Source organism: Perissodus microlepis, chromosome 1 (assembly GCF_051167445.1).
Source record: "Perissodus microlepis isolate ML-2025 ecotype Zambia chromosome 1, ASM5116744v1, whole genome shotgun sequence".
NCBI lineage: Eukaryota > Metazoa > Chordata > Actinopteri > Cichliformes > Cichlidae > Perissodus > Perissodus microlepis.
The window spans coordinates 6995011-7021656 of record NC_140461.1 but is presented as its reverse complement, the minus strand read 5'-3'; the positions used below and the strand labels follow the sequence as shown (position 1 = coordinate 7021656).

At 39.5% G+C, this 26646-nt stretch overlaps 1 protein-coding gene across 3 annotated transcripts in view; it reads right to left on the bottom strand.

Annotated features, from left to right (window-relative positions):
* The window catches only part of ntrk3b (neurotrophic tyrosine kinase, receptor, type 3b), a 214734-nt gene that overhangs the window by 26158 nt on the left and 161930 nt on the right, over positions 1–26646 (bottom strand). For all 3 annotated transcript variants that reach the window (XM_084928310.1, XM_084928319.1, XM_084928303.1), the window contains 3 exons: positions 23529–23717; positions 6930–7060; positions 946–1118 (listed from right to left, as the gene is read on the bottom strand). In XM_084928310.1, the coding sequence (XP_084784436.1) occupies positions 946–1118; positions 6930–7060; positions 23529–23717 (493 nt within the window). The remainder of the gene's footprint in view (positions 1–945; positions 1119–6929; positions 7061–23528; positions 23718–26646) is intronic.

Here is a 26646-nt window from a genome sequence, read left to right as displayed (position 1 = left end):
CTCAATTTTCCTCTTGTTTTTAGTGTGTCTGTTATAATTTCACTCTGCTGTTGGCGGATTAGTAGTACTTTTTCTTTCGCCTTTCTGCTTCTTATTATATTTCACAGACATACAGTAATAGGTGAATAAGAGCAGGGTGCCCTGCTGCTTATCTGAAGGTTGAGTTTGGACCTGCACGTTAGATCTTCTATTCACTCCTATTGATTCCCTGCACATCTCATCTCTTAAATGTGACCAACAGGACCAACAGACCAAGAATCAGCTACGTCTTGCACCTTGCATGAAAGAATTTCATCATTCGCGACATTGCCTTTCATTTCAGGAATGATTTCCCAACAGAAAGTCTTCACGCACTCTTGAATGCACACAGACATTCACACTCACACTCCATCGTAACATGTCATCTTTTCAACTATTGCTGAAATTTCAAAAACAAGATCGACCACACACACACACACACACACACACACACACACACACACACACACACACACACACACACACACACACACACACACGTGCATACACACTGCTGCTGCTGTGTACACTCTTGAAATAGCAGACTTCTTTCCCAGATTCCTTCTTTGCACACTGACATCAACTCCAGTGAAGCTTCCCATTACCAAAGAGCTTGCTGTACCGGCATCGTGTCACTTTTGTTGAAGCTTATCAGAGGTCACTTCCCTTGGTACAGTCTGACATTATGGAACAAAAGCACTAAAGCACTCGTGTTTGCTAACGCACAAAGCTGTGAAGCAAGCCGGATATTTGCGGCAGCTATTTCACAAAAGAATTTCAGGTTTTTAGTCTTACTGAAGCCTTTCATTTACTGTACGTATTGTGAATGAGCCGGTGCGTAGTTCCAACATACTCGCACATATTTGCATTGTTAAGTTAACCTCCTAATTTCAAGAAATGTTCAATTTTCAATAATAAAAAATTTACCTGAGGAATTTGTTGAGGTCTCCATGTTTCATGTATTCGAACACCATAATGAGAGGGTCTCCATCTACGCACACGCCATAAAATTTAACAATGTGGTCATGCTGCAGGTTGGTCAGCAGCTCGGCCTCTCTCTGGAAGTCCTTCCTGGCTGACAGGTTGGGATCTTTAAGAGTCTGAAAGGAGAAATAAAAAAGTCAGATTTACATATTTTGAAAACTACACTGGTTTGTTATCCAGGATCTAAAAAAAATCATGAAGTCTTCATTTACGTGCCATTGGGGAATCAATCATCCTTTGCATCCTGTTAATACTTACTATTTACTTTACCAGTGAACGGTTTCGTGGTTCTGAAAAAGAAAATCTGCTAAATTTGAGTGATCAATCAATAGAAAATTGCTGCTTTTCCTGGTATCAGGCACTGACAGATACATTTTATTAACACTTTAAAATGATCTACAGTATGGTGCATTCATTGCTAAATGTTTAGCTCTGCCAGCAAAATAAGGCAACCACTTCAACAACAACATCAGAGAAAGCTTGCTTCAGCTTTTAGAGGATACAACTTTTTCTTGCCCTGATTGATTCAGGTTGGCTTCTGTCTTCCAAATGAGAATCATTCACTTAGTATGCTAGACTATCTGACAGTTTTAGTCAGTCCTTAATTTACCCTCACATGTCACCATGACCTTGACAACCCAGGTTTTGAGAGAAATTGCCTGCATGGATTACCATGAAATCTGAGGACATAAGAACCTTCAAGGTTCCCAATAAAATAAATAAATAAATAAATAATAATTATGCTAATCAGCAAGGGTTAGTGAGATAAACTCAACTAGAGAACAAGCCAAATGTTATTTTCTAAACATCAGCATGTTTTCATTTTCTTTTTTCTTATGCAGCAGAAATGAAAGGCTGGAGGCTGTTAAGTTTCAATTTAACAAACAAACAAGGGCACAATGAGATGATTTGTGTAAAATACTACTAGCCTGATATAACCTGATATAGGTGTAAAATATATGTTGAAAATATGATATTTCATCCAAGTGGTCACATGCTTCATGTATGCCAGGAGTTATTATTTGTTTCCACTGAACTTTTACTGATGCACAAATAGTTTTGTTCCTAAATACAGATGGATGGAAGTTCTCTTTTTGTCACTGTTAATTTGTCACTACAGTAATTTAAGAATTTATTTGCTCACTTTAAGCGCCATACTCTTAAGCATCAGCACTGAGACGCCATAAAAGAGGATAATGCAAGGAAGCATAGCTTCTTACACCAAATTTATGTGCCTTCTATATTGGACAGAATTTTTTGTTATTATCAAGGTAAAGCTTTTGCAATGTTGCAGTATGGGTGGACAAAATGTTCAGAGAGAAAGAGGAAGACTTCAGGGGTATTCCTATAACTACAGATGGAATCTGTATTTGCCTCTGGACCACTTAGTAAGGAACATTCAGTATGAAATGTCCTTGGTTCTGTACATCCTGAGAGTCAAGCAAATGGAGTAAGCATTACATACAATGGCACTTCTGAATAATATTAGTATTTTGAAAATACAACAGAAAATTATTAATGAAGAACAAACCATGACCGGAGACAGTTGGTGTTGATGCATGTCCTGGTCTGCCTCCAACTTAAAACTTTCAGGACTTAAAGGATCTGCTGTTAATATGCTGCTGCCAGATAGCTGTAGTGCTCACAATACATCTTTCTACAAACAATTACAGCTGTCTGAGGAGTAGAGATGAACTCAATGTACACATTAATTGATCTGACTGGAAGTAAGATCAAGCAGGCAAATAAACTGAACTCATCTAAAGTGTAGACCACATAATTTTCTAAATCTTACTTGTTTCACAAATATCAAATAAATGCAATAATATATTACTGGTGCGTCTGCTGGAGGAGAAAAAAAGACTTTTGGCAGTTCATCAGCAACAGGAAAATAGGGAGTGTTGATTATCCTAGTCTCTTTAGCATTGGTTCCTGTTTTCCCAGCCTGCTGCTGACATTATTACAGATGGAATGACCTTGGCATGGAAATGCATTTACTCATATGTGCTCTTCTTGCAGTGAAATGCTAGAGGTGGTTGAGATGTACAGCAGAGTAGGTAAAATGGCCATAAAATTCTATTACCAAATCAAACCGCACTCTTAAGGAAATGTTTCTTGTCTGGGCATTCCTCCAAAACAATACCTTCAAAGTGCTTGAACACGATAAATTGAGGCAAAGCGCTGCGATGAATTTTCCCTTTGTTGACCTTTAAGAGAATTCAGAGAGCTGGTTCCTGCTTTCTCACAGGCAGGAGAATGTTCAGATGAAAATCCACATAGTATTCTGTTTTAAGGAGGTCAAGGTTTACTCACAAACTCATTTGTTAATTCTATAAGAGGGAGAAAAGAAAGTTACAGGCAGATACTCCATCACCTTCATCTGTACTATTTCACTTCTCTGTTGTCAAGGTCAGGGTGGTTTTCTCTCTCTTTCTCCCCCCCTTAGGTAGTTTTACTGAGTCCACAACCTCTTATTCACATGTTTTCCATTCAGACAACTCTTTATATTCCAAGCACTGCCAAGCACAACTTAATATTAAGCTCTGTGATGGCACACGGGGACAATGGTTTGAAATGCTTCAATCTCTTTAAAACAAATCATTAAATTCACAGGGGTATTAACTTTGCTCCGCTCGTTCTTCCATTTTGACAGATGCCGCTGGTCCCCTGACTGTTAGTAAGGCAGGTTCTAGATGGGAACAAAGACTAGAACTCCAGCAGACAGACACCAGATTCATTCTCAGCATATTCATTCGGCTTTGCCTAAGACTGTGTCAGAATATGCACCTATGCCAGGTACATGGAAACTTAGCATAAGCAATAAAGAAAAGGATAATCGTGTAACCAGCACTCACAGTAAAGATGACTTCCTTAGAGGAACTGTTGTGTGCTGTACCTGGTGTCATGTTTGTAATATAAGGAAAATAAACAGTTATTTTTGGTGCATTTGACTTTAACTTTGCCTGTAACTTTGCCAGAAAACTGGTGACATACAAGGAAGATAGACCACCCAGTAAATAAATAGACTCCCTCTGAAACCACAACTGGGTTTAAACACTTAAAGAACTTGTTACGGTTGTGCAACCCAGGAACTCATATTCCCTAATGATATCATCAGCTATCCTACTTTCTGAGTACCGATATCAAGGTTCTTACTGGAATGGTGTCCACTATGGCTGTGTAATTAAGTGCAGTCAGTTTGTGCACTGGGCTGTGATACACCATATGGACAAAAGTAGTGGGTCACCTACAGTTTACACCTACAGGAGCTGCTTGATCATTCCATGAACCATCACAGTGCACAGTTTTTGTGCTGATGTTAATGCCAGAGGAGGCTTGGAATTCTGCAGTTAGTGAGTCAGCAGAGCCTCACTGACTTTTACACACTACGTGCCTCAGCACTCGGCTATCCTGCTCTGTGCAGTAAGTCTGTGCAGTCTGCCTTTCTGTGTGGCTGAGTTATTGCGGTTGCTGAACGATTCCACTTAGTAATAATACACCTTACAGCCGATGGTGAAAGAAATATTATCAGTCACATTCAATCACAACACTTGTTGCAACATTGGCATCCTGTTACTGTAACAAATTCAAATTCAGTGAAAGAATGGCCCATTCTCCCACAAATGTTTTCAAAGGATTGCATGAAAGGGTGCTTTATTTTGTGCACCTGTGGCAACAGGACTGAAAAAAGAAACACCTGAATTTCAAGTTTAATACTTTTGTTGATTTATTGTGTTTAGTGAGCAGCTCGCAATCTTTATGTTGTTGGATAAATATATTTGTTTCCATTTTGGCTTTATTTTTCTTCCCAGTGCAACAGGGAGTTGCACAGGTGAGCTTATTTAGTAAGCTTCAGAGATGCTTGTTTTCCCCCATGAGAATGGCAGTATGAGCCCAATGCGACATCACAACTGTTGGTGTGTGCACTACACTTTGGTTGTGCATCTCTAGATTTTTGTAATTTTTATTATCATGCCATTGATCCATCACTACAGGAGGTCAGAGTTTATCAAATGGCAAAGTGGAAGATACTGCAATAGTTTGAAAAGATGAGACTTTCTAGAGGGAACTAGAACTCGCTTGGCTCTTGGCGAAGGCTGTCGCACTTTTCTCCTCTCCTCCTTCCCCTTATCTTCCCTGCTTAGCCTCTTGTGTCCTTGTCTTGTCTCGTGTGTATTACTTTTCCCTGGAACACTCTCTCACAGTCTGTTCTCTAAAACCTAAAAGAGAATTATGGATTTGATCAACTGGTCTCTGAATGCTATTGACACCCTTTTCTCAACGAGAAGTCTGGGCTCGGGAGAGCCCGAGTGCCCTGGAGGGACTTTCCCTGCCGGATACACCATGGACGGGTGGCAGAAATGGAGGGTCGTGTGCCTGGCGGGACTGTCGATCGAGGACGCTAAAGATATCTACCTATTCGGAACCATGATAATACGGTTCTTGCTGATGGGAGCTGGCTTGGCCCTGGCTTATCGGAGAATTAAGAAAGCGGAACCAGCTGTTCAAACCCCGCCAAGGCTGCCCGCTGGGATTGAAACGATGGGACGAGGCGCAACTTCTCAGAATGGGCTCACTGAGTGCAGCATGGTTAAGACCTTGGAGAAGCTTACAGCTGCCGTGAATACTCAGAATAAGACCTCTGAGCGTATATTGGGTTACATCAAGGAAAAGGCCACTCAGAATAACATCTCTGAGCGAAAGTTGGATTACATCGTGGAACAGCTCACTGCAGTTGTGAGTTCTCAGAATCGGCTCTCTGAGCACAAGAATGACAAGACCACGGAGCGCAAGTTTGATAACATCATGGAGAAGCTCGCGGTTCTCCAACGGGAGATTGAGAGACCAGTGTCGGAGTGTTAAAGAACAGCTTTGAAATTCTCATGACTGTTCTTCCCACTCTATGCAAGGCCACCTGGGTTGGCTGGTAGACTGTTTACTTCGATGCTTGTTGCCTCCTGGGAACACGAGGCGGGTCTGGGCCCGCGCTGGAGAGTCGGCGCAGTGGCAGGATGTCTGCTGTGTTGCCTGGGATTACTCCTTATTCCCTACCCAACCCTGTTGCTGGTCACGTGCTCTATAATGTTGTACTGTGGACATTTATGTGCTTTCTGTGCAGAGGAGTTTTTCTGTTTCCTGTTCTCATGCTGTCCTCCTACAGCCCAGCATGAGCAGAGGTCTCTTTTTTTCCTCTTGTACTTTCCCATTGTAGTGTACATTTCAGTGTTTTTTCTGTAATGCAACCGTTCTCTGACTTGTATCCCCATGTGATGTCTGTGTTGTATGTGTATGGTCGGGGGGCGGGTTCATTCCACTGCAGGGCAACCTGCCACTGCATGTGGCGAATAAAATTTGAACTTGAACTTGAATAACTTTGTAAAGGTACCCCTGTACCAGTGCTGATGCAGGGGAATGGCAACACCCATTGTTCAGGCAAAGAGATCTGCAAGTCTTCAGTGCAGAATGGGCAATGCCGAATGGGTACGGGGCTGTGGGGACCTTACAAATAGCACAGGAAGCAACCATAAACTCGGCTCAAAAGAGGTCATCATAGCCACTTGAGTTTAGAAGTCATCAGTTTTGAATTTGGGGCATTTTCCTCGCCCATTAGATTATGAAATGCAAAGAAAAGCATTTTGTATTGTATTAAAAATGAAATCAGTGATGGATTACCTCATTTGAATAATTTTTACTGAGGTAGGCTCATAGAAGCTAGAGCAGTCACTGTCTGGTGGCAAATGAAAATTCCACACTTGCTTTGGTTTTCACTTTCAGAAGCTACCTCCAGTCTTTTAAGTATGTTTTACACTAACCAGCAGCTGCTGAAAGGTTCATATTTACAAAAATAAGAATCTCACACAATGTTCAGCCATTACTGCAATCCTCTTTGGAACACTCAGACACACAGCTAACCACTTAAAACGTACCTTAACGGCCACCAGCATCTTGTCCTTAGTGGGACTGAGGTTGTAACATTCTGCCAAGAAGACTTTACCGAAGGCTCCCTCGCCCAGCTCTCTTTTCAGGATGATGTCTCTCCGCTTTATATGCTGGACAACTAAAACCAAACAAGAAGAAGAAATAATGACAGATTTAAAAAAAACAATAACTTTTTTAAGAATTTCAGTTGGACTTTCAGACATTTTTACGTGTTTAATCGCACAGAAAACGTGTTACATTGGCAGTGAAATGCTTTTATCAAATCAAAATGTTACCAGTAACTAAACTAAAAAGGAAGGAAATTGTAAGGCAGAGAAGGGGAGACAGAACATAAACAGCATTACTGCACTGGAAGCTGGACATGCAGCTATATTGCAGTATTTTAAATTCCAGGCAAGTTGGCAAGATTTCTACAGAAATATTCATGCTGACCCACAGGGTGGTGTTTACAAAAACTGGCACCAGACATCTTAAAACCAGTGTTTTCTGTAATGGTGAAAGCATTAAAAAATATACTGAATATTTCAATATTTTTCTCCAAGTGTGATTTGGAGAAAAATATGTGTGTGATCCACTGCAAGGAAAAAATGTTTTATCTAACTTTGGAGCTACTCAAAGAACACTTGGAGCATTACAGTTCAAGTGGTTTTAAATCTTAGAAGTGCAAATAAACTACCAGGTGACACTGGACCTGCTGAGCTATAAATCTCTTATCTGGATTCCTCGGTTTTACTGTCGCCACTGAAACGCCACAGGAGGACATTTTCTAATGAGAACAGAATTGTAAAATTTTACTCTTTGAGGAACATAAAACAACTGGCTGAGCAGAGCGGGAGAAAGCAACGTCTTTGTTTTTTTCTGTTACCTGTAACAACTTACTTTAAAGGGATATCTTTAGAGTTACGAGGTAGTAAAGTCGGTATATTTTTCTGTCGAGTGTGTGACCTTAGATCATTTTCACCTCTTTTTGCAATTGCTTGCAATATTTGTGAACTCAGAATGGAGGCTTATTCTTCTATTGATTGGCCTGGTGGAAAACGGGTGGATCTTGACTTTTGTCCGCAAAATAACAGGCTGAATAACTCAAAAGGAGATACAGGAAAAGGTAGAAATAGCACGACAGAAAGCTCTGTATGAAAGAGCTGGTGAGGCGTAGGAGTTGCTGGCTTCTGACAGACCTACTCGATGTGCCTCAGTACAAATACCGATCACACAGTTTCACAACAGATTTAAATATATAAAAGTACTGTGTATATATATATATATATATATATATATATATATATACACACACATATATATATATATATATATAGCATACAAGGCTGGTGCAGTGTACAGAATCTCTCCTTGCTATTAAATATGACTAAAGTAAAAGCTTAGCAGCAAAAACAGTACCACAGATGAATGCCCAAAAACAAAATTAGAGGTGAACACCAAAATCAGATAACAACTAACAACGTGCAAATGGTGTTTTCCAGGAATTACTATACAAGATTTAAAATACTAATCAAATACCACTACCAATACTAATTGTTATGTACTAATCTTTATGTACAAATGAATGCTAGTTTTGAGTGGAATGTTGCACAAGGCTTTGCTCTGTAGACAATGAATGAATGGTTACCATAAGGTTTGTGTTTTATCTTTTACCTTCTGTAACAGAGTCTGTATATTTGCAGGTATTAACGGTCCTTGGACAGTCGTGTTCCGGTATGTGCAATAATAATAGACCATGATGCTTGTGAGACTGACGCAGTATTCTCAAAGTACATTTTCAGCCTTCCTATTTATTCTTGTTAGATAAATCACAGAGTCTAATATGTCCTCAGTGGACAAGTAGACTTCCTGGAATTGAATCCACCCTCCATCTGTGTTCTTCGTTTGAATCGCACTTGATGGTTATATGGGGGAAAGTATGTCTCCGAGGACTCAATTGCACAAGGTTATATGTAAAGAAACACTTATGTCTGCAGATAGAGAATAAGCTATTGCATCTGTTCTCCTAAGACTGCTGGATCTCTTTCTCTAAATGAAGAGGTTAATTAAGTCTACAATTTCCAGAGCTCTGCCTCTTGTAGTTACTGTCCGTGGGCTGGTAAACTCAAAAACTTGTGACTTTGATGATGATACCACGAGAAATCACCACTGGTGATGTGAGGTGGTTACTGAGTTGAGGCGATTTGAGGCAGCTACCAATGGGAGTTATGAATACTACAAACTGACATTGGTTGGGAAAATATCCAAGAGCGTCCACTATTAAATTCAAGTAAATTTTGCTTATAGTGCCAGTCGACAATAATAGTCAATGTGAGGAATGTTATACTGTAAGGTAAAGGTAAAGTGAAAATCTCACTGATCCAACAATCAACAGCAAGGACCGACTGAGATAGAGGCGGAGTAGCTAGAGGCACACAGCCTCTTCCTGAAAGTCAACAAGACTGGAGAAATGGTCATTAACTTTAGGAAGGCCATTGCAAAGCACCACCATCTGACCATAGGGGAGGAGGCTGTGGAGAGGGTCAGCTCCATCAAGTTCCTTGGTGGTAATAACCTGACTTGATCCACCAACACCATGGCCATCATGATGAAGGCAGAGTACTAGCTCCGCCCACTACAGAGGCTCTGGCACGTCAGTCTAATCATCTCAGCCCTCAACACCTTATACAAGGCCACCAATGAAAGCATTCTTACCTACTGTATCCCAGTCTGATTCACGCCCTTGTGGGAGTTGCAAGAACAGTATGAAAGATTATTGGAGCCACCTTCACCTCCCTGCTCGAGACCTTCAACCAGTACCCTTACAAGTGTTTGACAGCATTTTACCTCATGCTCTGTGGAAACGAATCCTTAACAGTTCTGGCCCTCACCCATCAGCTCTGTGTCTAAAAAATTAACTGTAACATTATATAGAATAAACTAACATAGCTGGAAAAACAAGACCAAACTTAAACATCTAAACTGCACTGTCATATTCATATGTTGCAAAAAAAGGTGTAATGTTTGCAGGTAAGTCTTCCATACAAGCTATAGGCAAATGCTGGAGCTTGCTATCAACCAAAACTTCTTGCAGCCATTTGCAAACCAGTCAGGGAAGATGCAGTTTCTCCTTGAGATTGGTGGCTTCCAGATGGTCTCTACCCCTGTATGTCTTGGACCTTACCAGAACATTGTAAGGGTTTTAAGCTTACATCAACTGTTTTTTTTTTTGTTTTTTGTTTTTTTAAAGACAAAGGCTATGTCCACACATACAGGGGTATTTTTGAAAATGCAGCTTTTTCTATGCGTTTGGGCCTTTCGTCCACACATTAACAGCGTTTTGGGTCACTGAAAACAGATTTTGAAAAAATTCTGCCAGGGTGAAGATTTTCAAAAACTATTTGTGCGTTTAGGTGTGGACGAGGAAAATAGAGATTGAGTGATGCAACGTCAAAGGTGTGCGCCGTTTTTGACGTCATGCTGTGTGCCACGTTAGTGTTTTTTCTACAACGGTGGATCTCGACAAAATACTGTTGCTGTTAATCTTACTATCTGCAGTTTTTACATGCTGACATATGCACACGCAGTTAATGTGCCTCCATTTTGAAAGACAGAGGCGTCAGAGTGAACTTCGGATGTGGCTACATTCCACACAATCACTCTCACAACCCAAATCCCTATGTTGGTTTTGAATAACATTTGAAATGATGAAGGCACTTGAAAAAGGCACTTGAAAAGTAATACAAACTTTTCAGAAGTACTTAAGGTTTTGTGAGGGCACAAAACCCTGTTTAGTGTTTCCCTCCCAGGCTTCTAGACTTCTGATTTGCCAACATTTCTACACGGTTAGGATTTGGCATGTTCTTGACAGTGTTTGACTTTGCTTTTTAATGTGTGGACAGGATGTTTTTTAAAAAACAAAAAAATCTCAGTTTTCACAAATACCCATGTAAGTGTGGAGGTAGCGAAAATAGGCTACCACCAAAACTCTTCCAAGCATTGTTCTTTCTGACTTTAAACTCTAAAAGGTCAGTTCAATTTGCATACTCTACATTCAAGGATCCCAATTATGTAGCTTAATTTACTACTTATGAAAGAAAGTTAATAGGAAGCAGTGGCTAAAGGTAGTTCTCACAGCATAGGGCTATTATATTTCTAGAACATACAAGAGTACTTACCTCTGCAGGACCACAAAGCTAACATTGCATAGTTAGATTTATACCAAGTTATTACAGCTTGAATGTTCATTTTCTTCCCATGTTCAAACAAATTTCAAATAAAAAGAGAGCCTTATCACAATGTGGCTTTGCCCAAAAGGAGTTCACCAGATGCTTCACCAGTTCTCTCAAATATTTCCTCATTCAAGACACAGATTACTAGCTTAGTCTGACCGTTCCTCTGGGTTTCTTTTTTCTCCATAACCATCTGGCCGTGAACATCTTGTGTAGGTGATTCATAAAAAAAGTCACCTGTTCCTCTGGTGTTTCCGTCAGTTGGTATCATAACTACTATTTTTGAATTCGCTGTTAAATAAGAAGAAATGTCCCAGTTTTAAAGTAGATCAGAACAGAAGTGTGTGCAGAAACTGGCAGCCAGTTTGCAGGGTGAGAGCCCCACTAGGGACACCAACACATCACTGCTGTCACTGCCTCACCCTGTAAAAAGCTGCTTTCCAAGAGTGGAGAAAAACATCCTGAAGTCGATACACATACATTTTAATTCAAAATGTATTTTGACGGGATTTGATAGGCCAAATGTCTCTGACACTTCACCATCTGATAAAGATCTGAAGGGTTTCTCGACTCACCCCACATGTATTTCCCACTGATTGATATCTTTCTTTCTCCCTTCCACTTTTATTAAAGGAGTTATATATGGCATTCAGGTGCACAAGCATGTCAGACTAAAACAAGGACAAAAAAATCAGAGCCAGAGAGGTCTTAGACCCTTTTAGCAGTTCATTGGGGCCATATTAGAAAAGCCAGACCAATGGAAAGGTAGGAAAAGGTAGATTATATTTTTGGCTCCAGAAATGCACTTGTGTAAATATCATAAATATCACAGAAACTTTAAGCATTATAAAAACTGCTGGTCTTATACCTAATATTCATTTTTCTTTTACTTGCACTTCTCCGTCACACAGGATCATTCGAGGATCAGTGTTGGCTTTACTACCAGATGCCTGTCACATTGCTGCCATCATCCAGTTATTGAAGCTTATTCTCTTGTTGCACCCGTCATTAAGCTTCTTTGGATGAGGTAGTTGGTGAAATGCCATAAATGTAAAGATTTGAAGGTTGTCATCAATCAGCAGGTGTAGGCTTAGAAAGATTTTTAACCACATAATACCAGATTAAAATAGTCTCCCTCGTCTTCCTTCTTAAAGCAGCTTTTACAGTGGATGTGCACACTGAAGACTGTGTTAGATTGTTACCGTATCTTTTTATTTATTTTATCACTTGCTGTGATGTGAGATGATAAATAATATCTCACGTGTAAACTGGAAACATTTTCATATTATTTTATCGGTTTTATCACCTTAATATATGTATCTGTCATTATGCAAATTAAGTAAACCAGAGCTCATTAATTGTCAAACCAACAACTGTTTTACCAAGTCATGCGTCTAAAGCTGCTTAAAATAATTGGGTTGTTATATTTTGCTAGAATGAACTGAAAATGTGCCACAATGTATCAATAAAAAACAAATAAAGAAACACAAAGAAAAAGAAAGACTTTCCAATTCCCTGAGAAGCACTGCCGTCTTTGTAAAACTGGCACATCTGCCTCCTGATTTGGTAACTTTTTCAACTGATTCAAAGACCTTTAAGAACAAAGAAAATGGTACCATAAACTGGCCTGCTCAAACAAAGTGGCATATAATCATTTCAATGAAATAGGATGATACTCAAATATACTTTTATGTAAAGTGATGATCTGGTCATGCGCACTATAACCCTTGTTTCACATAAACCCTTTCACAGAAACATAAACCCTTCAACCAATTAGAATCTTCCCTAATCACATGAGCCAAGGTGTGAAAACGGGTGTAGGTCACAATCAGCCAAGGTTTCGGGTGAGGGAAACCTAGCCCCACCCTATCACGTGATTTCCTGAGGTCAGATGGTCCAGTATGTGAGTGGATGTTGAGGGTATGGCATCACCTGGGTATAGGCAATGATATGTAGGGCGGTCAATGATTTTGTCCCGTTTTCACACCTTGGCTCATGTGATTAGGTAGAGGATCATTAGTGGGTCCTTTTGTCCCTCTCAGGGGGAAACTCCCACAGGGCTTAAATCTGGGACTCTCCACCATTTGACCCTAGAACTGAAGATGCTTCTCGGATGAGAGGTGAAACGTCTTCAAGCAACTTACAGAAGTCCAGACGCTTTTCTTTCTAAGCTCCTTAGACTACGATGACCTGGATGACTGAGAAGCTTCACAGACATTTCACCATCTTGTCCCAGTTTGCATATAACCCTCAACTGATTTAAAAATATATCTTGAGCAGCTATTAAAGTTACAAGTAAGCTTATTATATAATTACATTTGGGGAAATACTTATTTAAACCGTTTCTGAATTTGTAAGATTGCCCACTTATAAAGAAATTAATTTTCTTATTTTTATAGGAGCAATGGCCTACAAGACCATCGGCAAGAAGCCAGATGATAAGCTGACAATTATGTGGAAATGAAAGAAATGACCATCAATAGCTCTGAGTCTGGAGTGCCATCCAAGATCTTGCCTCATGGGAAAAGGATAACCATTACATTACATTACAAATTTGGTGGATCACCAAAAAACTACACGGGAAAAGCTTGTTAATGATCTGAAAGCAACTAGGACCACAGTCAATAACAGCAAAGTCCCCTGCCTGTGTTAAATTTGGTAGTGAACATCTAAATGATTCAGAGACAGCTTAGGAGAAAGTGCTGTGGTCAGATGAACTCAAACTCTCTAGCATCAGTGAAATGCATCTATGTGAACATAGAGCAAGGGTTCCATACTATCAGGTACTGAATGTAATTCCACTTCTGGGAGTATGTGCATAAGCTCCTTACTATTAGTTTTGTGAGAAATTGTAAGAAAAATCTGCATAATAACTACATATCTACATAAAAAGTCCTAAAAGCTCCTCAGATTTCAATTATTTCCCTCTTGTGTGCTCTCAGAGTACCATGGTCCTTTGATCTGATTGGTTGAAGTAGCCTGACAATGAAAGATAGTAGACAATGAGAGATAGCTCATCCAATCATGTGACAATAACATTTTGAATTGCCTGCCCTTTCTGAGCACTTACCAGGAATTACTTCCCAAATTGTCCCATGTAATAAATAATGCGGAATTGCAGATTAAGAGCAAAGCTTATGGTGTTTTTAAAATGTACCCAATCATCAGTGTTTATAGTAAAATCTGAGCCGACAGAGGAAGTAAACAAGTTTTCAATTGTGTGGCAACATTTGCTTCTATCCTAAACAACTGGAGTTCCTGGAGACAATTTGGTTTCAAATTTAAAAAGACATGTTACATGTTGAAAATATAGCCAACAAAATGGTTTTAAAACTAAGTTAATGATTCAATCAGCTCTTTGTTTTTTGTTAAGTTTTACTTTTAGAACTTCCTGAAAGTATTGTTTGTTAAAATATGTAGAATTTGACCAATTACAATGTGTGAAATCACAGGCGGTGGGTTTACTGAAGTATAATCATGAACTTGTAGTAATGAAGCAATGATGGTAATGCTTTTATTTAATGCTCAGTAATCCACATTGGGGAGTGTAGACAAAAACATAATTTTTAATAACCGTTTTCAAACAAGTGACACGACACACTAGTAGTTAAATACTGATGCAGATCTCACACATAGTAAACTTTTTTTTAAATTTTAAAAACGCCATCAAGTTCGAAAAACAAATGTAGTCTTGAGCCATTAGTCTCAATAAGAGCTGATGATCAGGATGAAGAAGTCAAATACGTTTCTTGGAGTCTAGTGGATCATCTTCTTCTTTCATCTGCTCCCTTTAGGGCAGCGGTCCCAATCCCTGGGCCACGGACTGGTACTGGTACGTGAGTCACTTGGTACCGGGCCGCGAGAGTTGAGGCTCGGGTGTGAAATTTATGGTTTTCAGGGTTTTTAATGTTAACTCGGTTTCCCTGGGTCTTTTCCCGTGTCGTAGATGTGTGTCTTATTTTGAAAGAAATATTTACGTGTTAGAATAGAATAGAATAGAATAGAATAGAATAGCTCTTTATTGTCATTGTTACAAAAACAATGAAAGGCAGTTTGGCATCTCTCCGTGTGTGAAGTACACGATAGCGTAAGTATTTACACAATAACACAGACAAATTTACATTTACGCCTTGAGGTGACTGTTGTTGTGATTTGGCGCTATATAAATAAAATTGAATTGAATTTACGTATTACCATAGCGACCAGAGCGCATTAACGGGCATAAAGTAGAATGTTACTCTCAATGTTGTTGGTGCATTTCAGGAGGATGCTGCTAATAAAGTTACACAATTACACAGTGAATGTAATTCTGTAACTTTTACACAATTAAAAGTTGTGTAAACTTTTAATTTTGTAAATATTTATTATTACATTTAAAAAAATACCACAGTTTTTGTCTTGGTCGTATCATTTTATTTTGTTGTATTTATCCGCGACTCCTTAAAAGGCCGGTCCATGAAAATATTGTCTGACATTAAACCGGTCCGTGGCACAAAAAAGGTTGGGGACCGTTGCTTTAGGGGTTTCCATAGTGAGTCATCTGCCTCTATCTCACCATACCAAATAATGGTATGTAATTGATGGAGGCCGCTTTCAATATAATTGTTATTATTTTGTGTTTAACTTAATTTTAAAATAATAACTTTTCACTTTAGATTTGTACACACTTGTAACTGAACTGTGATAACTGACTGTGTACAAAACTGCACAAATTAATAAAGTAAATACTACAACACCTCATTTGTATAGGTTGACCCTGCTTCCTTATTTCCTGGGTGTGAATATTTCATCTGGTTTGTTTTGCTCAGCCGCTAAATAGCTACCAGCCACCTCATTCCTCTCCACTGATGGGAATGAAGGTGCCATTATGGAGTGCACCTATTGATAGTGGCGAGGACAAGTTACTTTAACCTTCAGTTTCCTCTGCAGGCGGACTCGGGCTGCATCCTGCAGCCTATTTACCCAGAGTGGCACGCTGAAAAGCCCTGAGATTAAATCTCCATCCTGCAGCTCAGCATCATTCATTTGTCCTGGCTCACCTGAGGCCTCAGCGCCAGCAAACATTCTCCCTGGAGGCCGAGAGGCAATGCAGCGCTGAGATTTACTCAGCTAGTCAGGTCAGGCTGCTGGAGGAGCACAGATGTTTGGAGGGCTTTGTTCTGTACCCACATGTGTGTCTGTGTGCATGCATGCATTTCACCACAGCTACCTGCCAACTTTCTCCAGTGTCAGTATGTGCGTGTGTGTTTGTCTCCAACTGCCAACATTGTGCACTGACGTGGCTGTTTATGCCTCACAGGAGACTGAGTATTTCTTTGTATCTCACTAGCGTCCCTGAGTGTGCGGTGGGTTGATCAGTGTGCATCTACTGGACATTGACAATCTACCCTCTGCAGAGTGACTGCTTCTAATATTGAGAAGTGGTGGCCTAATTAAAAATGCTGAGAACGTCCACACAAATTCTCATTTCGGGCATCAGCTTCACATTCATTTATTTTGTCCATAAAGCTACTTTTAAGGAGTTTTTGCCACTCATAAAAACTTTTTCTTATAGAAAACTAAATGGGAACTATAATAGGGTTCAACCACTATTAATTTAAATTTTAATTCAAATGTATAAAAAGCAAATGTTTTACGATATTCTGATAAGTACTGCAGTCCAAATCATTAGCATAAAAAACAAATATTATCACAAACACGCTCACTTGGAAAAAAATCCCCCTCTGTTCATTTACTGCCCTCCTAGATTTTATCACAATATAAATATAGAGATCATTTCACTGAGACCACTGTAATTTACCTGTAGTTTAGTCTGCCTACAAAAAGTGTACCACAGGATGTGAACAGTCAGAAGAGAGGCACTCATCCAGCAGCTAATAGCATACAAAAAGCTCACGCCATTAAATTCACTGCAGCATAGGGGCTGTGTCTGCTGGCATCGTTGGGCAACAGTGACATGAACACCCGCATTTACTGTTGACTCTCTGTGGGTATCTACTCCTAACCTGCTGTGGCTGGCTTACTGCCGGCCTGTGTGTTTGCTGCTGCTGCCGCTGCTGCCTGGCATTAGTGAAAACTCTGGCTTATGTGAAATAACACCTACACATGACAAAAATAAAGAATGCATCACCCATAACATCATCCTGATGACACCAGCTTTGTTCAGAAATGATTAGAAGCAAGCCCGTGGAATAAGCTGGCATTTTTTGCTTTTAAAGGTTATTTTATCATTCTTATTTTCACAGTAGCAAGGTTTTACTGGGGCACCTTTTCATTTCATTAGACATTTTTTCACATGCCCTCTTTCAAAAATGTGTTTATGTTTCATAATGGTATTTTTCCAGTGTCACTTTTATTTCTCAATGACGGTTATGAAAGAGCATAATAAAGCAGCCGCCGCCCCCTCACCTTTTCATCCAATAGCATGTCAGCCAAGAGCACACAGGTCCCCTTGAGCAAGGCTTCACTCAAAAATAACAGAAGTAGATGTGCAAAGAATGAAAGACCTCCATACACCTGGCTAATTGCTGTGGAAAGTGGGCAAGAGTGATGGGAATTTTTGGGCTATTTGACAAATATTTTGGATTGAATCATATCAAATACTGGCAAGATCACTGCTAGCCTAATTTCACTGGAACCTAGGAACTGTTTTTGGTGTGGCAGCAGCTGCTGAGCTTGCTGAAGACAGGCTTTCAATGTGACTGGATGAAAAATCGATAAAACTAGGGGACTGAGACTGGATCTTGGCATATTAATCAAAATTAGAAGATAGCAAATAAAACGAAACCAACCCCAAAGTGCCAACAACCTGCAATTCCTCATGAGGCCACATGAGGCTGGCTCAAAAACTGAGTGAATTCCCACAGAAATGAAAATGTTTTCTCCATGGCTGATTTCTCCTTGCATAACAACTAATGGAGTGTGAATCTGTTATAACTTAGTCATTCAAATCTTTTTAAGGGCTACAGTTTGCATTACTTGTCGTGAGTGACAGGTGGATGGCAACACAGGTAGCTTTAGCTAATAGTTGATTCAAGTCACTTAGCCGGACCTCTCGACTCCTTGGAGATCGAGCATTTTAATGGCATTAAATGACAAAAAAAATTGGATTGCTGTGTAGTTAAATGCAGTTAGCAAGAGCCTGTCCATGCTCCACCTTTGCTGAATGACACATTTTCTATGTGTGTGTGCCATTGTGTGTATGTATCTGTGCATATGTGTATATCTATGCTAAATTTAGTGTTTTAAACCTGGCTTTAGTAACCATGCTGTTATTCAATAGCCATCTTTTATGTAATCTTTTCTCATATTGTGCTGTCACTCTTCTAGCTACTGTGGTTGTTTCTGTGCTGTGTGAACCACAGAACATGCTCACACACTCACAGGCTAAGTGTGATACTGAAGGAGTTGTTGAGTTTTATTAAAAAGCAGGAAAAAGAAACACAGTGAAGCTGGACATTGGTGACAATGGTCCTCTCCAGTGTTTTTATACAATATGGCCAGAATGAAATAAAAATGAATCCTAATTTAACTTATATATGAAAATACAGTCACAAAAGAAGGAAATGGCTGTTGTTTGCAGGCATCACACAATTAACACAAATTCTTATTTATATACTAATAGATATACTGCATATATTTACATATTTAATATTTAACAGTGGTGCCATACTATAACGCTTATTCTGATTGATTTCCTTTTGACAATAACTTCTCCCTAAGCACAGCCTTATTGTTATTGCTGAATTAAACATTACGCTTTAAGCACTTAAGCACTAAGTTCTTAACACTTGCGGCTCATGGGAGTTTCTTTAAAAGTCTTGAGTAGTTATAGTTGACATCCTCAAGGAGATGAGGCATGTTACCCACCCTTAGCTGTTAGTCCCCATAGATACAGTATAAATTGTGTTTGTATTATAAAAGCAGAAAAGTGCGTTTATGTAACTTTGCTTGGGAAAATTGGTGTTATTTAGATTTGTATTATTCTGTAGCTGAAATGCTGCGGGCTGGGTCCTCTGTGATGGGAATTAATTATTCATTATGGTGCTGACCTGTCAACACTTACAAGAATGTGTTATTTAAATTCAAATGCACGGCTGTATGTTCCTGTGTTAATACAGAAAACAAATCAGTGTTGGTGTACTTTAAATACTCTCACACTCCAGTATATGTCCCAAGTTATAATGCTGCGAGCAATTCATTTCAATTTATAATAACAGGAGTAAAAAAAAAAAAGGATAAAAAATATTTCTGTATTTTAAGTGTGTTTTAGATTTCTTTCTGGTTTTCTCAATCGAAAACACAACCTTGTGAGATCTTCAGCAAATCTACTTGTAGGTTTTCGTCTTTCAGGAGACAGTTTTCACTCAATTTTATCAGACATGAAGAAGCATCATTTCAGATTTTGTTCAGCAAAGAACCTTCCAGGTTGAAGCTGAAAGGAAATCATCTTGAACTTTTCTTTGGGGGGGGGAGTAACACACTTAAATAGGTTGTTTGAATTCACAACTGTCTAGCCTGTGGTTCTGTTCTGTTTCAAACTATAATTCATAGAATTGCAGCCTTGGAACATGATAACTGCCTTTCAATCAATCTGCGCTGCATTTCCATTCATGTGCTTCGCTTTCAAGTTGCCAAATTAGTCACTCCTTGTCCCTGCTGGAAACATTTTGAGCTTCAAAAACAGCACCTTGAGCATTACTTTGTCTCTGCTGCACAAAAGTAGAGGGGGCAGAGTGAGGGTTTGTCCGAAACCTGCCCAGAAGTACTATCCCTAATAACATGGTTATAATGAAAGGCTATATGCTATACTCCAACATCAAAAGCTATTGTCTAATTTTGGCCAGCGGGATGTGACAAATCCGTAATTAAAATAGCAAGCTCGGTGATAAAACAAAGCCACTTGCTGGGAGACAGCGGATCTGGATAGATATAGATCTGTCATTAGGCTAAAGAATTGTCCTTTGCCTTTCCTGCCTTTATCTCCCTAATGTGGCTACATTTCCCCAGGATTGGCCTTTTTCAGTGGAAACCCCCCCCTAAAAAAGCTCATCTCAACAAATGTCATCATCAGTCACGGCTCACGCATTTGACACAGCAAAACTAGAGGCCACCAGTTCAACCGAAATATGAACCAATTGCACGAAGCTGCAGCGTGTTTCTAAATTGGTGTGAGAATGACAGCTGTGTTTTTCCAGCCTGTTTAATTCTACATGTGTACAGGTTGATGGTTCAACTAGAGGGCAACTATAATGTGATGAAGTTAATGTTCATTTTTCAAATTCTCTCCTGCAGCGAGGGACTGACTGCAGCAGTGATCTCAGGTGGCACAGCCTAAACAGCCAAGATACGGTGCGCTCTATTTAGTGTGACTGGAACTATTTAACCATTGGTGCCAATATTTATATTCTTTTGGCAGGTTTGACTTGTAGATCAAACACTCATGAATAATACATTTGGTAAGGGCACACTGGAATCATTGGTGTAAGCTTTGCAGCAGGCAGTTTCCCTTCAATGCAGCTGTTTTAACAGGAGCCAGAATGGCACACAGCAGCCAGAACAACAGCTAAATACGGTTCCTCCCCCTCATTGTTATCGCTGGAGCTGATTTCAAAATGCACACAGCATGACAGCAAGGGACACCATAAATCACCCAGAGGTAGCAGAAGCAGGCTGGGACTGACCAGCACATTAGTGTACTCTTGATGGGCACAGGTAAGGAGAAGTATGGGTGTGTTAAATTTATGTATGTGTTAGGTAGCGTCTCTATTGCTAGACTGAACTATGGATGTATGTGTGTGTATGTGTGAAAGACAGAAAGAGAGAGAGAGAGACAGAGACACCCAGGCAGCAAGCTATTCTCCTGGATAAGAAGCTTTCAAGTAAATGAATGAATACATTATGGATTAGTGGCCGAGTACCAGAAAGCAGCTATGCTGTATCTGAGCTGAGTGCAGCTCTTGTGTTGGCAAGTGAAGGTGCAAAACAATAAGTCGGCCAGGTAGACAATTTGGACCTGGAAGGCCCTTGGGGGCACCTATGGGACCCTTGACTTGGGATGCTTATCAATCATCAATTATACAGATGAAAGTAGAAAACTAAGGTGACATGCGGCAAATTCCTGGTACATAAAAACCACACTAGGAGTATGCATACATTCAGATCCATGCATTAATTTTCACTCCCATAGACCTACACACACACTAGCTGCAAATATAGACATGGATACACAGAGACATTTCCCCTCCCTGTGTCCTCAGGGTAAAGAATGCATTCATATTCAGCGAATGATCGGCGAAGGCAGAAACCGTTTGGATCCATTTTGTTTTTGTAGCCGATGGCAGGAAGCAGCGGCCATTATGACCTTGTGATGAATTCAGGGTTCATTTCCTACGGTTTCTTTTTTATTTTTTAACGCATGCACACAGAATTAAATTTAAAAAAAAGAAAAGAAAAAAAGAACAAAGGGAACTGCGCACTGAGAGGAAGAACATTCAGTAAAGACTAAGTCGAAGCTGTCATGGCGCTCATTCATGGTGTGACTTTCAATTCCAGGTGCACGGTGATTGAGAGAAAGTTTCATTTGTGCCCACTGTCATTTATTCATTAGCTCCCGATCAGCTCTCCTGTGCAAGGCGTGAGATGTTATAAATCAGTCACTGGCTAGACATTAACAATTCATGCAATTCATAATACATAAGACCAGTCATTTATTTATCACCTCTAAATGGGATTTCCTTCATTCTCATTGGCTGCAAGTCAGAAGTCAACTTCTGTTAGCCTGTCCAGCAGCCATTTTGAACCAAGTTGTAAATGATGTAAATCTGTGCTGAACAGGACTGTCAGACAGGAAGAGTTCCTGCTTCCTAACTAAATCTGGTTGGTTTGACTGGTATCATTTCAAATAAAAGCAGCAGGCGTTAGGCTGAGGCTCGCTGTTGGCACAGTAGTTTTCTGCTGATTCTCTTGAGCAGTCAATGTAATTGTGAGTAATTAGGCCTTAAAGTACTGTTGTCTTTCTCCAACCTGGAACATGACTCCCGAGGGAAAGCGTGTGATATTTTTTTTCAGGGTTTTGGAACGGCAGTCACTGATATACAGAAGGAGGATTTTGCTAAACAGGCCCTATATGAAATGCCTGGCACCATGCCACCTGATGCAAACACAATATGATCATGCCGACTCTCTAGATGAATCTAAATTATACCTTTGCCCCGAGGGTCTCAGCAATTCTCATTGAAAAGATACACAGCTAATTATAATGGAGGTACAACAGCCTCATAGAGCCTCATAAAGACGTGGTGTTTGATATCTGGCTCTCTGACCAGATGCTGCTCTTTTCTTTACACTACATAACATGCTGCGGCACTCTGTCTGCTTCATACGTGCCCTGCAGTTTTAGTTTAATTAGCCAGATCCTAGAAAAACGCTGCAATATAATTTGTAATAATGGTAGCCGGTAGTAATGAGGGATAGCACTATGATAGAGGAATATGCAGAAATGATGTTTCTTACTCAGAGAAGCAAAGAACCTTAACCCACATGTCACCTGTGCCCACTGCATGTGGGTTAAACATTGTCTATTAGAGGTGTGAACACACTGCAAATTTGGACTCACCAGTCAACTTAACATGCATATCTCTGGATTGTGGGAGCAAGCTGAAGTACAAGGAGAAAAGCAACCTACGCACAGGCAGAACATGCAAACTTCACACAGAAAGGCCGCAGGTGGCCCCCAGATTCAAACCAGAACGCGTGAGGTGACAGTTTTTACCTTTGCACTACAGTGCTGCATGGTTGGCCATTTGGAACAACTATAAACATGTGCCGCATGAATCACCATAATGGTGGCCATGTGGATGCTGTCAGCCCTTGTTTAAGGCCTGTCAGCACTAGTTTAAAAAGAATCTAAAATAAACTGCGAGACTCTAGCTGCGTATGATGCACATGTGAATTAGACCCTCACGTCCCACTTCGGTTGCCTGGTTTATCTTATCTTCGGTGTGAATGCAATGCAGCTCTGTGATCTCAGATTTTTATTCTGCTTATGATGTTATCCAAAAATCCAGCACAGTTTCTCTTTTCAATCAAACCTGCTGCTTCTGAATGAAGTGTCGGGTTAGGCTGAACATATTTAAGTATTGTGTCCTAGCCTTTTTTGGTAATTAGCCAATGCTACACATAAAAATCTCCTCAGAATGTTATAATCTTGTTCATATCTATTCCTCAATATGACTGCACTCATTCAGACTCCATGTAAAAAGTAGCATTGCTTCGATGCTGATGTTGTGACTTTTACAGAAGATTGAGCAGAAGATTTTTTCAGAGGCGATACTGGCACTTTAAACTGCTGTCAGATACACTGGAAGGACTTACGGGTGGCTGGCTTGTTGCAGTTGTGTCCATGTCTAAAGTACTGAGGGTTCTCCACTACAGGAATACGAGTCATCCCTATGACAACCGCATCAGGACTCGCATCCAGAGTACAGGGGGTAATAATCCCGTGGTTGACATGGTGAAGAGGGCTAGCAGAGTCTTCCTCACCACTGATTACAGCTACTGGTCCTGGAAAGAGACAAAAGAAAAACTTACTTCCAAAACGCATTTTTTTTTTTTTAAACTGTGAATATACTTGGTGAGACACAAATACAATTTCCTAAGGTATTCTATTAAAAAAATAAATAAATAAATAAAAATAATAATAATAATTCTGGGTGGAGACTGAGTTGCTGCAGTTGTTGTTTCTTAGATATGGTAATGAAGTACACAGTATGCATGTACAGTAAATTATCTTTTACTAGAGTCACAGTTATAAAGTAACATTTTCAAAGTGGGAGGTTGTTTTTATGTCCAGGCACAGCCAGGGAAAATAAGAGCAGTTGCAGTAAACATGACTTCATATTTTTATTGGCATATACCCACAATTACCCCAGTGTGGAGCAGCGATATAGATACAAACAAATTAAAGTTGTTTTTTCTAACTAATTCAAAACAAAATAAATGAACAGAAAAAAATCTATTTATGTTTTGTTATAGAAAAATGGTTTATACCCAGTATATACTCCAAATGACTAACGCTAGATAAGAAGCAATTCTGACATTTAGACAGCTGGAAATGGGTAAAAACTAAATTGTTTGGGGATTTGTTTAAATTTTAGTTAAGGGCTCAAATGAAAAAAATCTTCTGTAATGAGAAAAAGAAACTCAGTTTATTTATTCCTCCTTCAAAAATTAGCTTACCTGTTTAACTTACATATAAAACGGGTGCGTTTTGTTGGTGTTTTATTTCCTGAAGCTGCTAGCATGTATGTCAAAATCCAGTTTTGGATTTTCAGCTGGTCACTCATATCCATCATTGGAAAACTATCAATTCAACATTGATTGATCAAAATCTGCCCAAAAACACACATTTACAGTGTTTTTAAATAGTTGATCTGCAGACTTCACGTTTTCTAACCAGCATTTTATTCCTACATCCAAAGCTCAACAGCAACACTTCCTACACATCTCAGCATCTCACAGCTCTCAGACTAGAACATTGACGGCATTTATCTCCCAACCTGAAAACCTTCTGTCTCAGTGACAGGTAACAGGTTCATGCCTGCAAAGATAACCTACAGATGTCAGATCTTCAGTATTTCACCCCACACATGTCCTCTCTTGCAATATATTTGGGATTTTTTCTTTTTTTTTTTACTTCCTGGGCCATCTCAGTGATCTTATTTAGATGTGCTCAGAAAACTTTCCACTTCCAGGAGGGAAAAAAACTTTCTATATAGAGTTGAGAGATGAAAAATAAATTGGATGAAAACGTGACCCCTGAAATAGTGTCATGTAGGTTCTCAAACGACTGGACTTCTTTCTTTCTTGAAGACATTTCACTTCACATCCAGAAGACTCATCTAAGTCCAGAACCCTTCAATTCAAGCATTTATGGTGACCCCTGAAAAAGACTGTGTGCAGCCGCAGTCATTTTGTGTTGTGCATTCAAATGTAAAATGAGCCATTTTGACAATAGCACTATAAAAACGTGTGTCCGAAATGCATAGCATAGTACAGAGTACAGGGTTTTGTTGGTGATTTATGGGCAATCCAAAGGCAAAAAGGACTTCATATCCAAAACCTAAATATTAGCCTGTTATGGCAGGCCTGGATGGGTTTCAATCACGGTTGAATACCCAAAACTAACATGTTCGAATTTCTTTTTAGATGTTACACAAAGACCAACATGACTTTGCCAAACTTTACACAACTGTGAACATGACAGAACAAAGGAGGAATGATACTGCCAATGTAGATGGGTTAAAGCAGCAGTCCCCAACCTTTTTTGCACCATGGACCGGTTTATGCCCGACAATATTTTCATGGACCGGCCTTTAAGGTGTTGCGGATAAATACCACAAAAAAAACCCAGTACCGGTACCAATAAAAAAAAATAAAAGATTTATTCATAACTCACAGGAAAAGACCCAGGGACGCCGAGTTAACGATAAAAAAATAACGATAAAGACCATGAAAATCATAATTTTCACACCTGAGTCTCAACTCTCGCGGCCCGGTGCCAAACAACTCATGGACCGGCCCGGGGGTTTGGGACCGCTGGGTTCAAGTGTGAAGCCAAAGACAATCAAAGCCAGCCACCTCTTTAGTTTCCATATTCTTTTAGATTATTTTGCTTTTAGTAAGCACCTTGTGCAATCTTCTAAGTGATATGAAACACATTGAAAAAGACAGCAAACATGAGGTAATGTCCAGCAACATTTTATGTATAATGCATCTCAGTATCACAGAGTCATGTGAACTGTTCTTTTCAGTGGTTTGGGTGCTAGAAAAAAAATGGAGCTATGAAAATTATTTAAAAAAAAACTCAGAGTTTTTCCTCCCAAACATCTTCAGTTCAAAATTATTGTGATCTATTACCATATTTAAGAGGACAACAATTTCTTTTACAGTTTGTGATTTGTGGCTAAGCATAACCATTAATTAATGCTATTGGATTAGAGGACATTGTATGAAACTATTATATTTGCTAGTAAACAAAAGGTTTGGCAGTAACATATTCGCAACTTTTCAAATTTGTGAATGTTTCACTGTGGATGCAGTTATGTTTCCTTTAAAATATAATTGCAGTTTAGTTGAATGTGAAAGAAAGTTGAAGAAAAGTCAAAGCAGTGGAACATGATGCACAACATATCCCTCACTGACTTCTGTCATAGTGACCGTGTGAAGATTTTTGATAAATGGAGACAGAAAATGCATAAAAAATAAAGAAAGAAATTACTATCAACACAGGTAGTGCCCGACTACCGACGCCGTCTGAATTTAGAATTTATGTTGTCATACAACACACTCCTGTCAATACCAAGCATAATTCCCTTTCTTTAATCAAAATTCATAGAAAGACTCTGACATGATTTACTGTAAGCCAATGTGATGCAGTTTGCTGTTCTATCACTGCTATGCCGAAAGCAACGCGGAGCTCTGACAACTGCAA